This window comes from Actinia tenebrosa, unplaced genomic scaffold (assembly GCF_029948245.1).
Source record: "Actinia tenebrosa isolate PJP-AT-01 unplaced genomic scaffold, QUT_ActTen_1.0 PGA_scaffold0__85_contigs__length_37466705, whole genome shotgun sequence".
Taxonomy (NCBI): domain Eukaryota; kingdom Metazoa; phylum Cnidaria; class Anthozoa; order Actiniaria; family Actiniidae; genus Actinia; species Actinia tenebrosa.
The window spans coordinates 34,264,765-34,282,802 of NW_028292569.1; the positions used below are offsets into that span (position 1 = coordinate 34,264,765).

The 18,038-nt window shown below is 36.4% G+C and overlaps 6 protein-coding genes across 6 annotated transcripts; 3 read left to right on the forward strand and 3 right to left on the reverse strand.

Moving 5' to 3' along the window:
• The first annotated feature begins 328 nt into the window (after nucleotides 1–328).
• LOC116303444 (uncharacterized) lies at nucleotides 329–1,321 on the forward strand. The gene is made up of 3 exons (XM_031712976.2): nucleotides 329–408; nucleotides 519–615; nucleotides 783–1,321. The coding sequence occupies exons 1-3, from the start codon at nucleotides 341–343 to the stop codon at nucleotides 1,272–1,274; spliced, it is 657 nt and encodes a 218-aa protein (XP_031568836.1). The 5' UTR covers nucleotides 329–340; the 3' UTR covers nucleotides 1,275–1,321.
• Nucleotides 1,322–1,767: 446 nt separating this feature from the next.
• Nucleotides 1,768–3,573, reverse strand: LOC116303443 (stimulator of interferon genes protein). The gene has a single exon (XM_031712975.2). The coding sequence runs from the start codon at nucleotides 3,356–3,358 to the stop codon at nucleotides 2,264–2,266; it is 1,095 nt and encodes a 364-aa protein (XP_031568835.1). The 5' UTR covers nucleotides 3,359–3,573; the 3' UTR covers nucleotides 1,768–2,263.
• Nucleotides 3,574–3,633: 60 nt separating this feature from the next.
• On the forward strand, nucleotides 3,634–6,720 carry LOC116303442 (uncharacterized). Its single transcript, XM_089024918.1, has 2 exons — nucleotides 3,634–4,136; nucleotides 4,680–6,720. The coding sequence occupies exons 1-2, from the start codon at nucleotides 3,777–3,779 to the stop codon at nucleotides 6,498–6,500; spliced, it is 2,181 nt and encodes a 726-aa protein (XP_088881044.1). The 5' UTR covers nucleotides 3,634–3,776; the 3' UTR covers nucleotides 6,501–6,720.
• Nucleotides 6,721–6,871: 151 nt separating this feature from the next.
• Nucleotides 6,872–9,208, forward strand: LOC148914149 (uncharacterized). The gene is made up of 2 exons (XM_089024949.1): nucleotides 6,872–7,221; nucleotides 7,545–9,208. Exons 1-2 carry the CDS (start codon nucleotides 7,007–7,009, stop codon nucleotides 7,960–7,962), a joined length of 633 nt encoding a protein of 210 aa, XP_088881075.1. The 5' UTR covers nucleotides 6,872–7,006; the 3' UTR covers nucleotides 7,963–9,208.
• On the reverse strand, nucleotides 8,786–11,918 carry LOC148914150 (uncharacterized). Its single transcript, XM_089024909.1, has 2 exons — nucleotides 11,535–11,918; nucleotides 8,786–11,124 (listed from the first exon to the last, which is right to left on the reverse strand). The coding sequence occupies exons 1-2, from the start codon at nucleotides 11,862–11,864 to the stop codon at nucleotides 9,193–9,195; spliced, it is 2,262 nt and encodes a 753-aa protein (XP_088881035.1). The 5' UTR covers nucleotides 11,865–11,918; the 3' UTR covers nucleotides 8,786–9,192.
• A 1,140-nt stretch (nucleotides 11,919–13,058) lies between these two features.
• LOC116303446 (4-hydroxyphenylpyruvate dioxygenase-like protein) lies at nucleotides 13,059–17,998 on the reverse strand. The gene is made up of 4 exons (XM_031712978.2): nucleotides 17,086–17,998; nucleotides 16,488–16,639; nucleotides 16,005–16,117; nucleotides 13,059–14,639 (listed from the first exon to the last, which is right to left on the reverse strand). The coding sequence occupies exons 1-4, from the start codon at nucleotides 17,828–17,830 to the stop codon at nucleotides 14,489–14,491; spliced, it is 1,161 nt and encodes a 386-aa protein (XP_031568838.1). The 5' UTR covers nucleotides 17,831–17,998; the 3' UTR covers nucleotides 13,059–14,488.
• Nucleotides 17,999–18,038: the final 40 nt, after the last annotated feature.

The following is an 18,038-nucleotide window of genomic DNA, read 5'->3' on the forward strand; positions in this document are numbered from 1 at the left end:
TTACTATATGATTGGTCTAAACTATTATTATTCTCGATTATTATATCTCATATTTACACTTTTCTGATGACGTCAGTCTTCCTATTTTTGTCTTTCCAAAAACGAAATGATCTTAGCTTAGTTTTTCTAACAGACTGTCTATATTTTCTTTACGATTCTTATCAAAGCATTTCCCCCTTTTATATTTTATTTCTCAATGAACAATAAATATGTGCGTTCCGATATGTTCCTTTATTTTCTTTTACCTATAAAACTCCCTACCTTCTTGCTTTTATAAAACATTTGAAAAGCTTGGAAGATTAGTAGTAACCAGACTCTCACGGCCAGTTCAAATTCCAAGATGGCGAAGGAACTGAGGAGGTTTATGGAATTTGGACGTAAAATTGTAGCCATTGGACGAAATTATAGGTGAAAGTTAAGAAACATAAACATTTTAAGAAAATTAATTATGCTTAATTACTAAGTAGTATTGCTCTTGCTACATTGATATTATATTTACGATGTATTTATTTTTTTAGGGACCATGCAGCGGAACTCGGAAATCCCATTCCTGAAAAACCTTTGATTTTCTTGAAGCCGACTTCATCTTACGTCTGTGAAGGCGGGAATATCGAGGTATGGTAGCTTATGATCATTTTCAACAAGGAAGACAGATTTTTGTTTTTTATTTTCAAGAGTGATGGGTAAGGGTGATCATACCACCCCTCCCCTGGTGGTGAGAGCCAATGGCCATATCTTTCTATTATAAGGTATAGCTTGTTCATTTTTTTATTTATTTGCAGATACCATACGGATACAAAGAGCTACATCATGAAGTGGAGCTAGGAGTTGTCATTGGAAAAAATGGGTCATGTATACCAGAATCAGATGCTTTGAGTTATATTGGGGGATATGCCCTTGCAATTGACATGACTAATAGAAAATTACAAAATGAAGATAAGAAAAAGGGCCATCCATGGTCAATTGCAAAAGGCTTTGATACAGCTTGTCCTATTAGCAATTTTTTTTCCAAATCTGAAATAGCTGATCCTGATAATCTAAGATTATGGCTGAAAGTAGATGAGGAATTGAAACAGGATGGGAGTACATGTGACATGATGTTTAAAATCCCATTTTTGATTAGTTATGTTAGCAAAGTTATGTCATTGGAAGAGGGAGATTTGCTTATTACTGGTACTCCTTCAGGAGTATCAGCAGTAAAAGCTGGACAGATGATTACTGCTGGGATTGGTGATATCTTATCAATGAAATTCCCAGTTGTGCAGAAAAGTTGAATTGCACAAAACTATACATCTTGATAATAAAAAAATTAAACAAGTAACATTTTTAACCTCATATTTGTTTTAAGATGGATCTCAATGGAGTTTGACAGGTTAATATAATCTTTATCATATTGCAGTATACTTTTATTTTGCTACTCATCTCACCAAACCAAGGACACTACCACGTTTTTTGGGGTTGGAGAAAACATAATTCTAAGTTTTATTTCAAAACTTTTGGTCAAAATCAAAGTCAACTCAAGTGTGATATTAGAAAATATGGACCGCTTACCACTTCAACAGAATAAATATATTATATGTCAGAGTTAAGTAGTAGTGCTAAAGAAACCCATTGATATACCTGAGCAAATCCGTCTGGATATGAAATAATTAAAAGAATAGAAGATTTGCAGAACTATTTCAAAAATGGGGGACATCATACTGCAGTATGATGATGAGTTGCGGCAAATGCCGTAATGTGCAAATTATACATAGGAATATGTCAAGCTTTTTTAACCAAATATTAATTTATTTTTCATCCAGAGTTACTACATACACGGAAGTTGATCTAGGAATGTTTAAGGGGGGGAGGGAGGGTGTACTAATGAAGGAATGTACACCACAGAATCCCCCTGGATCTGCCCCTGATACATGCATACATAAATTTTATTTTTATACTCAAATTTCCAAAGTAGCTAATGTATATCTATAAGAAAAACTCTGATATAACTTACAAACATTACCATAAATTTCTTTTGATTTTACTACTAAAAAAAACCCAAGAGTATGGGTATTTAATGATATCACTGAAGTTTATACTAGTTTTAGATAATTATTACAAACCTATATAGATATTACAAATCCATACTAGTTTATCATGTTCCAAATACTTTTAATGACAACATTTTCAATATCAGGGGCTCAGATTGTTATTAAATTGGGTTTAACTAAAGGTAGAGGGGCTAATTTCTCTTCACTGCCCTCTCTTTTTACAGGATCATATTTCATCCCTGATGATGTTCCATTTCTAAGGCAGGGTTTTTCAAATTATCAATCATAATCTTTGCAAGGTCTTGACCAGCTTCTCCAGAGAATGTAACAAGCTCATATTTGCCTTTGCATTCTTTGTCTTCATCAAGGATCTGCTTTAACTTGCTAATAAACAGAACCACTTGTTGGTCTCTCTCTTCCCTGCTCAGCCCAGCATTACGATCATCGGACATATCAAAGAGTGTCATGAGGGGAGTGGCGTACTCCATCACACAGTAATGTTTCTTGTCTTTGCCACCAGGTTTTCTCTCTGTTATGCTGTGCACTGTATGCCTGTAAATGCGGTCTTGGATACCTCCCCTATTTTTCCTCAGTGGTGGGAGATTCTCCTCGTCTTTTATCAGCTTTTGTGGGTCTGTGTCTTCGTTTGAAATTTTATCAAAGACCTGACAATTTTTAGGCAGGATAATAAAGAGTTTTTGGACATCAATTTCAAAGCGGTATTTCTCAGATTCATTAATTTGTCCTTTCAGGGCAGGTAAGACAAATTTCAGATAGCCAAAGTAGAAGCTCCATGCAAGACCATCAGCCAAGTTCTTGTTTTGCTTTTCGTTGTTCTGCGAATATTCCACTGTCGAGGGATCACGTAAACCAACAATGTAGATGAAGATGGGCATAAACACGGCATTTAGGAAAAAGACACGTACATAGTCGGGATTAAACGATGCCCAGTCGTTTTCGTTGCAGAATACTCCAGCGATAATGATTGCGATGCATGTAAGCACACATACCAGAGCATTATTACTGAAACCAAATAACGCTCGGCCAGCTTTCTTGAAACTTCCTTCATATCGTGCATCAAGGTGGCGATATTCCTCAGTGAACAGGCAAAACCGACGAATCAATTCACCGATCAGGAGTGCCAGGAAGGAGAAACCAACTGCAAACAAGTAGACATTCCAAGATTGTCTCGTATTTGACTTCTCGAGAAAGAGAGTGAAGGCCAGATATATGAAAATAATGAACGCTGAGGCAAAAATTGATCCGTAACCTCGAGGTTTATAAAGAGGTCCAAATCCATTATTTTCTTCGGCTCTCGTGTTGGGCATTTTAGAAAACAGCAAGAAGAAGTATATCGAAAGCAAAGCAGGAAGAAGTTGAATACAGTCAGTAAGTTGCAAGTCAAGCGTTTATCATCGAAGTTCCTTTTCCTGGGGATTCCCCTATCACGTGAATAATGCTTTCGTTCAAATCCTCAATCAAGATATAAACTTGTCACATTCGCATTGGCCCGAACCATGGATGATATAATCCATGCCGAAACGATTCCAAAGATAGATAAAACTCTAAATTTTCCAAGGAAGTGAAAACTTTAAATTTTCAAAAACGTCACGTGACTGTAATCCAGCACCTACCTGATCTGAGTCTTCAATGTCTACAGGTCAGCTGAAATTCGCTTCCTGTGATATGTTGATTTTCTAACTGTCCTTAAACTTATGATTTTCGAACTTGTGTAAGTAATTTATAATGAGTAAATCATCACCTATATACATTTCTGATGATAGCGAGGATGAGAAAGAGAAAAACTGCAGCGATCGTGTTTTTGAGGAGGTATTTTCCGAGGATGACAACTCGATGCCAGGAAGCTGTGTTTTCAAGCATTTCTCACCTCTCACTCCAGTGAAAGTCAAGAGAGAAGCAGAAGAAACAACTCCTACCAAATCACCTTTGAATGTCTCTCCAAAAATTAAGATTACTGTTGATAAGGATCGTTTAAAATGGTTGTCCGGGGTTATTAAACTAGCTAGCGTTTCTCCTGTCAAGTATGAAAGCTCAACTTGTGAGGGCGTGTGTACCGCGACAAGTAAAGCTGTCAAACATTTAGAGGTGAGAGAAAAAACAATGAATTCAATGTGATGAGTCGGAATTACGTATTTAGGGTTAATAGGAAGAATGACGAAACAGCACACATTTTCAATATTTATCATATCATTTATCATATCTATGCACGGGATCTATGTTGAACATCCTTTTCCTCCACCCTCGGGATGACTGGGGAAAAGAGTGGAATGAAGAGATAAGCAAGTGGCATTATCTTGAAAGAGTCAGGATTCCATACATCTTACATCCTCCCCACGAAAGAAGCACTTAAAGAGAGCTATTACTGGCATCAAAATTGAGTGTCTTTGTAATGACCAAGGCTGGACTATTGTGTAGTTCCAGAAAATATCCATACCCCACCATGGAGGGAATTTGTAAGGACACCCCTACCCCCAGGAACTTCCAATTTTCTTCCATACAAACTCTGTAATTTTGGTCTTTTTCTGACTCCCCTCCCCTCCAGAAATTCTAATTTATTCCATTGGTGGGGTATGGAGATTTTCTGGAACTAAACATTAAAAACTATATATACTCATTTTATATATACAGATGCCAGACATAGAGGACCACCTTCTACAGCCTTCAAGTTCATACAGAGTCCTTCAAGAGACTGAAAAAGAGGATTCTAAAGATCACCTCCAGATGCCGGACATAGAGGACCATCTTTTACAGTCTTCAAGCTCATTCAGAGTTTCTCAAGAGACTGAAAAAGAGGATCATAAAGATCACCTCCAGCTATCTTCAAAGTCTACAAATGAGGAAAGCTTACCTTCTTTGCCTTGGTCACACTCACCCTTGTCATATAAAAATTCTCCAGATAAGCCAACATTTTCCAGTAGAACACCAAAGAAGTCAAATCTTCAGAAAGCAATTGAATCTCCAAGAAAAGTTGGTATATTTGGTTCACCTCAGAAACCTCTAAAACAAATGTTCATCTCAGAGGAAGTTTTCTCTCCCAAAAAGTCAATGGGAAGTCCTTCTGAAAAAATAGAAGACACATCTCATCACACACCACCCCTGCATGCTTGTCATTTCAATGGTTATGTTTCTGTTCACAAGCTTGAAAGACCAGTATTCCCATTTTCAGAATTCCAGCTCATTGTGTTAGAAGGTATCAAAGAGGAAGGTTTAGTAGCTAAATATATTGACACACTTATAAGTTATGTGTCCAAGTACAGGAAGCCTCCACCAGAAATATGTTTCTACCTTTTAAGTGAAGTTCTGTTGAAATCTGATTCTATTTCCTTAGCAACAAAATGTTTTTGGGCATTGAAAAGGATTCAAGCACTACACCCTTCTGTGCCAGAGCAAATGGAGAAGACTTGCATCACCTGGGAGACAATTGAAATGATCGTAGAAAGAATGGAGTTAACAGGATGTAGATGTAAGAAAAGTGAAGATTCTAATGACCAACCTTGCATCAGGTCTTTTAGTGCTTTCAAAGCTTTGGCATTCTTGATCAATATCATGGAATCAGAGGCAGTAAGAAAGCAGTTTTGTCTAAGAAGGACAATTGCTTTTAGATTACTTTCTGTTCAGAGAATCTCTAGCAGAAATGTCAACCAGGTAGTCTGGTGGATTAAGGAATTATGTATGGCTACCTCACATTGCAAAAAGAAAGATCCTACAGCTGAGTCCAAGGTGTTTGAGACCATCACTGATCATGATGCCTGCATACATAAGAAAGAAAACTATCTATATCAAGCTATTGATCTTTTCCAGAGACTTATTCAGTTAAGTTTGTCTGTCAGTGAAGACCCTGAAAGCTGTGCAACTAAACTTGTTGGTGAATTGCTTTTTGCCTACAATCAACTTGAACATCTTGAGTGCCGCACCATCTTTTTACAGTCAATTCATTCCCATTTGTTAAGAAGCAAGTTCCTTGAGAAGTATCTTGAAGTTTATTGTAAAGATACAGAAGCAAATCGAAACATCTCCCATTACAGTGGGATTCAGAAGATTGTCCAAGTGGACTTTGAAAGGCTCCCCCCAAAAAGAGACTATCTTACAGAAGAGACCTCAGAGGCAAGGAAATGCCATGAATGGCACAGAGGTCGGGAAGACTGTGAGGAAATGAGCATGGTTCTCTCATACTCTCTTCAGAGTTACTTATTTTCCCACCACAAGAAACTCCAGTGTTCACCAAAGAGAATTCCATTAACATCTAAAGTAGAGGAAGAATCTAATAAAAAACAAGCTAACAGTCATCATCTTTCCATTACTGACGTAGATGAGATTTGTAACATGGGTGACAAAGTGGTGATTATGGCTGGGAGACTCATGAGCCTTTGCCCTGAAGCTTCTTTGAATGCAAGAACTAATCACCTTATTGAACTTTTGTCTGATATGAAGTTATGGGATCCTTGGTAACATGACGAAACTCACAGTCTGTCATCTTTCTTCAGGCTCCGAGTCATTTTGGATCTTTGGATATACTGGAAGATTGCTAGTTTAAAGAGTCACTCATCCTATATGCATTCAAGGTTACAAAAATACTTAAATTGATGGAGTATGTAGGGGAAAAGGGGACTTTAACCGCCCATAGACAAAAATGGCCGTAAAAAGTAATGAGACATTAAAGGACAACTGACCCTCCAAAATGACCCATTTTTAAGAGGAACTACATCATTTGAGAAGTCCAAAAATCCAGTTTTTAAAGGGGATAGAGCATCCATTTTTCTAAAACAATTTTTTGAAAACATCGCATATATCGCTCTGGTGGCCGCCATCTTGCGCTTTTATCGCGGGCTCAGAAAAATAGCGTAATGACGTCACAACGTCACAAGAGTTCAAGCTTCCAGTTGTTTGCCTGACTTCTTCCTCAGTTTCTTATACTTTTTACTCAAAAAATACAACTTGGTCATCAAATTAAAGGCATGTCAGAATCTAATTCTTCTTCCGAAGGCTCGGACAGCTCGGGAGACGATTTCGCTCAAGAATTTTTCGGAATGGACGACGAATTTGGTTTACGGCCATATCAGTTTGAACCAGAAATAGAAATCTCCTCAGATGAAGAGTTCAGAGAAGGATCTGACAGTGACATTATTGAAGACGATGAACAAGAGAACAATCGACTTACAAATTCAGATTGGTAAGTCGTACCTCTGTCTTATCACAAAACTGAACTACATATCCATTTTATATAAAATCGTATCTTGCCACTCGTGTTCTTGCAATCTGTTCTTTAGATATTGGTATGCATGAATCCAGTTTGCGACCAAAAGCAATACCAACTTTCACAATTTTAATTAAAAACATGTTTAAAAACATCGCTTGATAGTCAATAAGTTATATACTGCAGGATATAGATACAGGGATATAGTTGTGTCACAAGTTGTGTATGTATATTCTCACTTGGGACAATCGTTGATAATGTTCAAAGATACTAAGAATTGTTTTATTTCTGTTAAATAGGTGTACCTGTGGTAGCTGCCAAATTATGGATTCAATATCTGAATGCATTTGTTGCCAAGAAATCGAAAAAGTGGTTGCAACATGCCAGTCTGTTGTTGAAGATGGAGATGCTGATGAACCACCACCATGCATTACTCAACATCCTGGATTCTTACCTGTTCGTGCCAATAAGTATGTTCTTCGAACCGCATGGGCTCAGTACAAACAGCAGTACAGTAATGCGTATGAAGGCCCAGAGCACAAGCAGTACAGACACATTGCATATAGGCAACTAGCAAGATGGTGCTGGGGAGTTCTTGGAAAGGAAGTTCGGGTTGTTCTGCCCTCTTGTGCTGTCATGTGCATCAGAGCACACTTCCCTCCCCCTGGACTAGAGGAGGACTTTGAATTTGAAGGTTTTCACTATGCAGATGATTAGCTTGGCCTAAAGTTACATGGAGTTATTATATACATTTTATTTATTCCTTACTTCATTTCATATACACAGAGTGGATTTTTTTCTATCAGGATTTCTGAATTGATAAATTGAAAAGGAAAACATGGAAAGGCTGAGACCAAAATGTATAAGAGTAGTCATGAATTTATTTTTAGATGAAGTACATATAGAAAGTTGTTTATATAAATGTTTTCTAGGTTTTGCATATTTTATTATTTAAAAACAACTACACCTAGACAAAATATCCAGCTGAATAGAGAACCTAGTGTACAAAGCACTAGTGGACAAAATCATGAGCTAACCAAGCAAATTTTGCAGTTATACTAGACATGGATAACCAATATTTCCTGGGCACCAATTTGTCTGAAAACAAGGCTAGTCAGTATTGTTTATAAAGAATTTGCCTTGAAGTAGCATGCTATAATGGATTCAAAAATTGTGCTAAATGAAAAAAAAATTCTCTTGGTGATAGAATCCCACCCCATCTTAGAATCTCGGTACTGACTAGTCTCATTGTCAGACAAATTGGCACTAGGAAATCTTGGCATCCAGGCTTGTCAGCCATTTATGGCTCATATATTTTTTTTCCAGGCAAATAGGCCCTTTGCAGCTCAGTAATCATGTGCTGATTAATTCACTGAGAGCAAATGAATGAACATCTTGATTCCCATGAGTGAAAGCGAAAGTCACTATTCAGCTGGAATTTTTTCTATACTACATTCATACTGGGAGAGACCCCATATATAATGGAGCGTAGATAGTTAAAGAAAAGACCTCTTTTAAGATTTCATTTAAAAGTCAATCGTTTCCTAAGTGGTAATGATATTTTAATACAATTTTCATCTGAACATCTAAAAACTGCAAACTTATCTACCACTTTAATCAGGTCCCCTTCACATTAATTACATATTTTGTTTATAGCAGTTTTACTTGGGTCTGTCATGTACCTTCCCATTTGTAGAAGCATTGTAATTATTACCAGTAATGAACACAACTGTTCAAAGATGAGGGGGATTGGGACGACAGGCTTACTTGACAGTTCTTTCAAAACAGCTATTCACTAGAGTACAATCACTAAAAGAGTGCCAATGATGCTTTGCATTATTTTCTACTAAATAGTGTTAATTAAAAATAGGAAATGGTTAGAATTAGCATCACTTAACACTACACATTTCAGTGTTTTTAGTCTCTACTACATTCCATTTAAATTAATTACCTAGAAAATCTTGACCGGTGTCGTTCAATCAATTCCTGTTTGTCTGGGGCAGGAACACTAGCAATGTTTCTTGGTAATTCAACCTCTTCAATTGGGTCAACCCCTGCAGCCTCCATGCCACCCTCACAAATTTCAAGTACTTTCAGTTGTAGCTCAGGGAGGAAAGCATAGCTTTTTCTTTGTAAGACTGGCTTAACAACCCAGCGCTTGTGCATCTTAGGGAAGCACTTGCGATAACGAGCTTCTCCACTCCTTGGGCCTTTTTGAACAATTGCTTGAATTCTAGCTGTATTGAAATTGTTGTCAATGGCAGCAAGTTGAGTACGAGCAACCATTCCCTTGTAAGAGAAGTGCTCTCTTTTTGAGCAATACTTCAGCATCATCGAATGATAAACTTCAAGCCCTCCTGTGTGACAAAAGTCGGTCAATCTTGCCAAGTCATTAAGTAACTTTGGTTGAAGGACAACCTCTTCTAGGGCCACATGAGCTGGTGACCCCGGCTTGATCCAGTGTGTGGTGCGCACTTGTCTGCGGGTTAGGGGAGGATGGGCACACTTTTTGAATACCTCTGCATCCTTCCAGGAATGCTTGTTCACGCAATGGTGAACAACAGATTTCCACTTCTCTCTCAAAAGTTGTACATCCCCATTACATGTAGCAGCACACCACCAAAGATGGTTTGAAATGGATTGTATCCAGGGTGCCAGCTCTTGGTTTTTCTTCAATTTTGCTTTCTTGTTCAGCTTTTTTACAATTGACTTGGAAAGATGCCACACATCATACTGGTGTTTGATGTGGCTAAAATCTTTTGCCATAGTGCTGGTGATGGATGTGTGTCTGTCAGTTGTGATACATTTTATACTGACCGTGTCTTCTAAAGTGTTCAAACACCTTAGAAACCCCTCTTTCTCCATAGCATTGGAGCTGGTTACTTCAGAGACTTGAACAATGCTGAAGGTGGCAATTTTCCCTGTGCTTGTCTCCATCATAGTATATGTGCCATATTTAGCACTATGGCCAGGACTGTCACTTCGGCCATCACCATTGAGATTTACTATGTCCTTATTTGACAGCTCTTCAATTACAGCAGCCTCCTCTCTCTTCCAAGCATCATTAACAACAGGAAATAGGTAACGTTCCTGATGTCTGTAAAAGACCCTCTCACTCAGAAATTTTAGGCCAAGACAGGATGCAAAGTTTTGAAGTCTGGTAAAAGTATTACCAGTAAATAATATTGATGAGGAAATCAACAAGTTCCCAATAGCTAAGCGATTTAACATTGGCTGTGAGTACCATGTCAAAGCATGATGTTTCATACATATAGTTGTCACAATAAGTAGGCTGCCTTGACATACAAAGTTGACATCAGCGATAGGTGCTCCACAGCTTCTACAAAACTTGAATAACTGCTGCAAACAAGAGTTAAATACCAAATATTTAGGTTCTTTGATATGGTTTTCAAGAGTTTTATTGCAGTCTTTGTTTTCTGGCTCTAATTCACTGTCCGTTGTTGAAACTGTCTCTTGCGATGAAACAATGAAACCATCATCATCGTCACTTAGTGGGAGTCCCTCTTCCTCTGAAAACAAAGACTTTTCTGACTTTTGTGGAGACACTGTTGGCATTGACTTTACTGGTGAGGTGTGATAGCTAGTACTGTAGCTGTGGTCGTGGAAGCTCACACTGAGTATTTCATCTCTACTGATGTTTGGTGAAGGGGAGGGATTGTAAACTGTTGTTGTGTCGGCATCTTTATAGTATCCAGGCTCTGTCTGAGTTGATGCAGTGGATGTTACAACATATCTACAACCAAGGCAACACTGAACACCAATCTCCTTACAAAGTGGTTCAGGAGAGAACTCTGGTGTTTCCATACTTGGTGGATCTTCACACGAGGGATTTATTGTGGCACATAGCTGCTCCACATTCTTTGAAAATACAAAAATAAACAATGTTTTCAACAATACTATAAACCATTCTTCGAGGCCTACTTTACCTTAAATAATACAAAATAAACATATTAACCAGCAATGCTATAAATTATTCTTCCGTGGTCATTTATCCAAGCAAATTTGGAATATTACGGCAACATTGTTATGGTTTACGAATAAATATCAAATGTAAACTAAACACGTGCAAATAACCATTTTGAAAATTTCAAGTATCGATCAAATATTACTAGCTATACTTATGATTTTAAGCAACATTTCATCTATGAAAGCATAAATAGCTAATGATTGATGACTCGCTTCGGTATGCATTAATAAGTCTTTTTCATGAGTGATTATTTCGAAAAACAATGTAAACTATGTTATGTATAAATGACATGTTATCTCACCTCTTCGTTTTGTTTGCGTTTGAGCCGGTTCTCTGATGTAGCTCTTCTTTTAGCTGGCTTGCAAAAATTGAATACTGACGGAACAGCATCGCTCTTTAATCTCCTCTTCCTTTTTATCCCGGTTAACTGCTCCATCAGATCCACTTCAAAGCATGAATCCTCGAAGTGATCGCTGCAAACGTAGCAGTTCTTCAAAGGCGGCAGGTTCTCTCTCTTTATCCGCGCTATCCATGCCTTCTGAAGAGCTATTTTGTTAGGAATTTTGTGGTAGCTAACAGACTCAGTTTTGGAAGAATGGTTGGTGCATTCTGGCACACAACAATGGACCATCTGGATTAAGAAACTTACTCTAACTTAGACTATTAAAAGATCGACTAGCACTCGAAATATACAAACTCAACAAGTTTGGAATGCAAGCTTCACGTTGTGACGTCACGGCATTAATGCGGTAATTTATTGCGGGCTCAAATATGGCGCTCTTCTATTGCTATTTTTCGCGAATTGATTATTTCTTTTCGGCGACATAGAAGCTGTATCAGAGTTCAAAGTTGAATTTATGTGATCTATGTACGTTGTAGTTTTATATGAAAAACGGCAATTTTTGGGGTCAGTTGTCCTTTAAATTATTATGGTACCATTTCCCAGCATACATATTCATATGACCAAGATCTGCAGAACGTAATTCTCACTAGGTTTTAACTTAGTGTATTCAACCTGTAAATATAATATATAGATTTGTATCTTGGAGCTCTCTTTAAATATCAAGCAATATGGATCTCACCACCAAACCCTGGTTTTATAGGTTGAAACATGTTTACATAAACAACATAAATAAAAAACGATGCATTATGCTGCCTGAAATGTTTACCCGATGAGAGCCTGATTATTTCATTCCCATGTATCTTTGCGTGCCTATGCACATTGATTGGGTACAGAAATAAACAGAAATAAAAGTCGGTCCAGTTCTGGAGTAAACAGTACCTGATTATTGCTGCTCACATGAAACAACACTTTGGTGCGAGATCTGTAATAATAGCAGTAGCTCCAGTTGTCAAGAGACAGTATAATATAATGCAAATTCAGTAAACTTTATTGTTACAGTTAGTTAGTCTTTTAGCATCATACATGCATCCACCATCGTAAATATGCACAATATTAACTTGCAAGCAGAGGTCAATTTTTCAGTACCTTCTCCCTTTCTCTTCTCTCAAGCATTGTGCTTGTGGGGTCAGAAGGCTACTGGGTGCCCATTCATGTGCTTTGAAGCAAAGCCTGAGGGGCTGAATTAAGCCCATTTTCACAAAAACAGACCTATGAGCGGGATAAAAAGAAAGTAGTAAAATATAATTGGATACATATTTTATAGGATAAAAAGAAAGTAGTAAAATATAATTAGATACATATTTTATAGGGTAACTTTATATGAACTTTTTGAAAATAAGTTTAATTTATAGTTAAAGGCTGAAAAAAGGGATTAAATAAAATATCAATCAATTTTAATTATTAGTACCTTAATTACAATTGTAATCTAAAAATATAAGAATAAACAGATTTAAGGATACAAACTGTGTGTAATAACTGTAGTAGCTAACCAAGATAGACAGCTGCTATTTGCATTAAGAATAGTATAAATTGGGTCTTATTAGGATAATAATAAATAGAATAAATAATAATATATAAATAAAACTTACATACAATATTACAAACTGACAAGAGAAGACAAAATACTTTTATAGCTGATTTTTGTTTTAGGATAAATGGTGCAAATGACTTGAGAAGTGTACTGTGAATAAGGAATGAAGTGAGGAAGACCAACTTCATATTTTAAGTCAGTTTCATGTGTGTTTGTACTGTATTTTCTTGTTTTTTTTAAAGACACCTTACATTCAAATGACCTTACATTCAAAGGAGTAACCTCTATTATCCCCTAACAAAACCTGGGTGTTTTTTTTGTTTTCTTCGGTATCCATTAAAAGTAGGTTTATTAGGCCATGTCCATGATGGCTTCATTTACTACCACTACCAAATGTGTGGCAAACTTTCTTATTCAAATTTGAATTCCCTCATTAGAATAGGAAGATAATTGGTGCTAATTAATTGAACAAAAGACAATGTGCAAGGGTTTCTAGGTAGTTGGTAGTAAATGATGCTATAATGCAAGAGACCTATTAATTCATTTTTTAGCACACTTTTGATCAACAATAATTGATACTGATAATCACTAGAAGGTATGACAAGCAAGTCAGTAACTAACTCTCTTTAATTTTTAACCTTTAAAGTTTTTCACAAAACTTTAATTTTGGTCTCTGGATCAGCAAAAGCTGATGGCAAAAACTTGCTTCAAATAAAAAAGCATAAATAAACATGTTTAATATAAATATGTAATTAGTAATATAAATCTCAAAGCACTGAAGAAATAGAAAACGCGCGCCTGTGCTGTGTGCTGTCATAAAGCACGCAGCGATTGGCAGAACAATCCCCAAGTGCTTTATGACTGCACACAGCACAGCAAGCAAGTTTTTTATTTCTTTTATAAAATACAAATTACGATAATAGATAGGAATGACGCAACTGAAAGTGCGCACGTGTGCATTGTGCTCTCATAAAGCACTCGCTCCAAACCAATCAGAACGCGACAGTCATAACAGTTATTTTATAAATATCAATAAAGCATTTTACAATAAAAATGCCACATAAAAATAGGATTTTCTTAGTTATATTTAAACATGACAGTCAAATGTTGCCATCATATAAATAAATAATAATATTAATAATCTCTTATTTTGTTAGAGCAATACGTTTATTAGAGTGCAAACAATCCGTGAAACACTAATTACTAAATAGTAAAAAATAGTGCTAATTAAACTCAATAGAAAACAATGGAATTTGCATGAAATTGTGCTATTTAGTATTCTAAAGTTTCACGGTGATATTGCTTGCACTCTATTATTATGTTAAATTCTTTTTCTCAGGTGTTGATCAAGTGCTCTCCAGAGAGCTGTGATATTTCCTGAACCAAATCCAGTTGCACCAAATCTCTGAATGATTTCCATGAAGAATGTATTTCTATCAAATAATGGTTTGGTGAACACTTGCATTAAGTATCTTGAAGAAAAGATAACAGCATGAGAATGGAACTTTGAAAGGTACTGTACAGGCCCGCAAATGATCCCAGGACCGCAAATGATCCCGGGACCACAAATGATCCCCGAATAGGACCGCAAATGATCCCGGACCGCAAATGATCCTGATACTGGATCGCAAATGATTGCGCAATAACATACGGAATGGTTTGGAGTGGGGGAATCCTCAACATGGATAATTATTGTGACAAACATTTACAGTTCTTTTGTTCATTTAAAAAACGGGAAGATAATAATAATGAAATATGGGTTGTATGCAAGCTGTATCACAACTTTCCAGATGTATATATGTGAATATATTTAGAAGCAATAAATTATTATGTATCTGTATACATTTAACATGTTTAAAATCTCTTCAATTCTATGATAAAAAATCGCATTGCTTGGGCTTCCTTTGTTGACATGCTTGCAGTGCTACGAACTGTCAGTGTCAACATGGTTCGAATACTTGCGACTGTTTTGCTCTTAGTTTTAATAATTTCAAGAGGATTTGCTGGGGATGATGACAATGAAAAAACGAAAAAAGACTTTAAAAAGGATAGAGAAAAGAAAGAGTAATAATCAGAATTAAAAATGAAGTTCATATTATTCTAAATACTATTTGAGTCTAAGTTGAAAATACATAAGTAAAAGTATTTATAGGATTCCCCCACTCCAAACCATTCCGCATATTATTGCGTGATCATTTGCGGTCCTGGGATCATTTGCAGGCCTGTACAGTACCAAACAATTATCAATTGACATAATGACTGTTGTCTCAATCAGTGTGTAGCAAAGTGTACTCTATGAATATCTATCTCTGATTGACAACAGTGTATTGCTTGATTTACTTGTTGTGACTGTTGTCTCAATTAGCATGCATCAATGAAAAGGTCCAATGAAAACACAGTTTAAAAATTGGAGATACTTAAATCGTATGTCATGGAGGCTGAGGGCTCCTGGCCCCTTGGGATATATTAGAGTAGGCACCAACTTCACTCTGCCAAACTGACCAAAGACTACCAAAAATAGAAAGGGAAATAGAACTGGGACTAAATTCCTAAAGTCTAATAATGGGAAAACCATTTTAATATTTGGGATGAAATTTTATCATAGAAAAGTCGTTATTGATGCAAATAGAGTGAAAACACTATATCTGTGAAACAGTGTTACATACATACTTAGCACTAATTCATACTAAATAACACTGGTCAAGCAATAGGCATTGCTTTATTTTTTACTCTGATTAATTTGAAATGAATCGTAACACTGTTTCTGGATTAAGTGTGAGCACTCTAACATTTAGCTAGTTATATTTTTGTTTGTAATGTAAAAATAAAATACTTACTTGGCTTTGTTATCATTTTCAATTGTAAAACTTTCAGCATCAAGGAGAATATTCTGATGTTTTAGGTCCTCCACTGATAGGCCAGATTTGAGAATCTCTTTGATTTTGTCTGGCTGTAAGAAAAAATGATATAAACCAAATACAAATTTCAAAAATGATGAGGCACTGTAAATTTAAGCTACACTTCTATAGGAGAGGCATACCTGTAATGTCTTTTTAATAACAATATTAAAAAAAAAAAATTGGTGTTTGTAGGTGTTGTTTAAATTCATGTTTACAATAAATTACTACTTTAACCCCCTGTCTTTTACATTTATTTTGTCAAGATTTCGACCTACACAACCATCTTCAAAGTGGAGCAATGACCATGTTGGTTGAAAGATGGCAAAATAAAATTCATGTAAGAAAAACAGGAGGTTGAAGTAGCTATTTCTTTTTTTAAATATTTATTATAGCATAATTTATTATGAATATATTCTTTACCTGAGTGTAATAGGCATCTGGTGGAGTTACAAATTGTACTCCATCTTTTTTCAGTCTGTCTACAGCATGGACTATGTCTGTCGTATGTAAGCCTATGTGCTGTACTCCAGGTCCTCCATGCTCTTCAAGAAAGGTTTGAATTTGGTTTAATCCTAGGGGATAAGCAAAAAAGGTTCCAATGACACTCATTTTTATAATTATTTAATCCAGACAAATGCACCAATCAGGGGCAGATCCAGGATTTTTTAGGAGGGGTTGCACCCTTTATGACTAAGACATTCACAAACTCAAGCACCAATGATGCAGTAGATATTAATTCATCTAGTGGGGTGGAAACCCCCTACAACCCTGCCTTATATCTGCACCTGCCAATATTTAAAACATTTGTACCCTGGGTTCCAAAGGCTTTATTGATCCAGTGCTTCTTGCTTTAGGTTCGATTGCGATAACAAAAGGTATGAAGCTGCAGCACTGAAGAAATAGCATCTGATACCAAGGGCAAGATATCAGAACTTGACTATCCAAACCTGAATTATTATTCTCGTAGTGGTAGTAAAATGATGCCATCATTGAAATATGCATCATGCCAACACTCTACCTTGTCCTGGTAAGGCTTCGGCCAACACAAATTTCACTCCATCTCTTGGATCATTAGATTTAACTTCAATTCCTACTTCTGCACACTTCCAGTACTCCATTGCAGTAAGCTTCATTCCTACATAAGAACCATTCACAAAACTTTCTATTTTAAATCCATCTTCTTCCTCTTTGTCATTCAGCTCAAATCTTGTAAATCCAAAACATTTTTCATACCAATCAATTATCTTCAGTGAACTATTTCTGTGGCATGCAAAAGCAATATGATCTATGTGAGTTACAAGATCTTCATCCTTTGATAATTGTCGGCAGTTTTCAGGTAAAATCTCCAATGTCTTAGAAGTCAAATCATAAAACCCTGGTAAAAATGGTCCATCATAATTTGACTTGTCTATTAAAGTATGTAAAACATTTTCACACGGGGTTTCTATTACGGAGGACAGGATTTGTCCATGAGAATCACTTAACGTTGTCGGAGAAACCAAAACATTTCCACCATTGCTATAAAAAACGCGTTTCGTAATTTCATTCACATCTTTCACTTCAAAGGTCACATTAAATACCGAGTCTCTTGTTATTGTTGTGTCCTCAGTGAAGACAAAACATACTGTATTTCTTTTGATTGCCACCCTTCTTGGGTTTACTGCTTGAGCAAAAGGTCTAAAACCAAACTGCTCACAGAATTGTCCAAGTCTGAAGCGTATGTTCTTACATAAGAATTCCACATGGTGCAGTCGTAATACCATGCTGACTGATTCTTCATTGAGTTAAAAACTCTAAATATGAACGAATATAAAAAAAATAGGACAATGACACCAATACTGATTTCTTAACAACCAAATTGAAGCGCAAAATCCCGTAAAATCCGCACAAATTTCAAATCTATGCATAACTGTAACAGGCCGCCATTTTGATTTTTGATATCAGGGAGAGACTGGAGTCGAAGGCACAGGA

What these genes read in the sequence shown, in the direction of transcription:
- LOC116303444 (XM_031712976.2), top strand. Translation starts at nt 341, where the DNA reads ATGGCGAAGGAACTGAGGAGGTTTATGGAATTTGGACGTAAAATTGTA. An exon ending in GCCATTGGACGAAATTATAG is followed by an intron (nt 409 to 518) that starts GTGAAAGTTAAG and finishes TTATTTTTTTAG; the next exon opens with GGACCATGCAGCGGAACTCG. An exon ending in GTGAAGGCGGGAATATCGAG is followed by an intron (nt 616 to 782) that starts GTATGGTAGCTT and finishes ATTTATTTGCAG; the next exon opens with ATACCATACGGATACAAAGA.
- LOC116303442 (XM_089024918.1), top strand. Translation starts at nt 3,777, where the DNA reads ATGAGTAAATCATCACCTATATACATTTCTGATGATAGCGAGGATGAG. An exon ending in AAGCTGTCAAACATTTAGAG is followed by an intron (nt 4,137 to 4,679) that starts GTGAGAGAAAAA and finishes TTATATATACAG; the next exon opens with ATGCCAGACATAGAGGACCA.
- LOC148914149 (XM_089024949.1), top strand. Translation starts at nt 7,007, where the DNA reads ATGTCAGAATCTAATTCTTCTTCCGAAGGCTCGGACAGCTCGGGAGAC. An exon ending in CGACTTACAAATTCAGATTG is followed by an intron (nt 7,222 to 7,544) that starts GTAAGTCGTACC and finishes TCTGTTAAATAG; the next exon opens with GTGTACCTGTGGTAGCTGCC.
- LOC116303446 (XM_031712978.2), bottom strand. Translation starts at nt 17,830, where the DNA reads ATGGTATTACGACTGCACCATGTGGAATTCTTATGTAAGAACATACGC. An exon ending in CAGATGCCTATTACACTCAG is followed by an intron (nt 16,118 to 16,487) that starts GTAAAGAATATA and finishes TTTTTCTTACAG; the next exon opens with CCAGACAAAATCAAAGAGAT. An exon ending in GAAAATGATAACAAAGCCAA is followed by an intron (nt 14,640 to 16,004) that starts GTAAGTATTTTA and finishes CTTTTCTTCAAG; the next exon opens with ATACTTAATGCAAGTGTTCA.
- LOC148914150 (XM_089024909.1), bottom strand. Translation starts at nt 11,864, where the DNA reads ATGGTCCATTGTTGTGTGCCAGAATGCACCAACCATTCTTCCAAAACT. An exon ending in AACGCAAACAAAACGAAGAG is followed by an intron (nt 11,125 to 11,534) that starts GTGAGATAACAT and finishes GTATTTTCAAAG; the next exon opens with AATGTGGAGCAGCTATGTGC.
- LOC116303443 (XM_031712975.2), bottom strand. Translation starts at nt 3,358, where the DNA reads ATGCCCAACACGAGAGCCGAAGAAAATAATGGATTTGGACCTCTTTAT.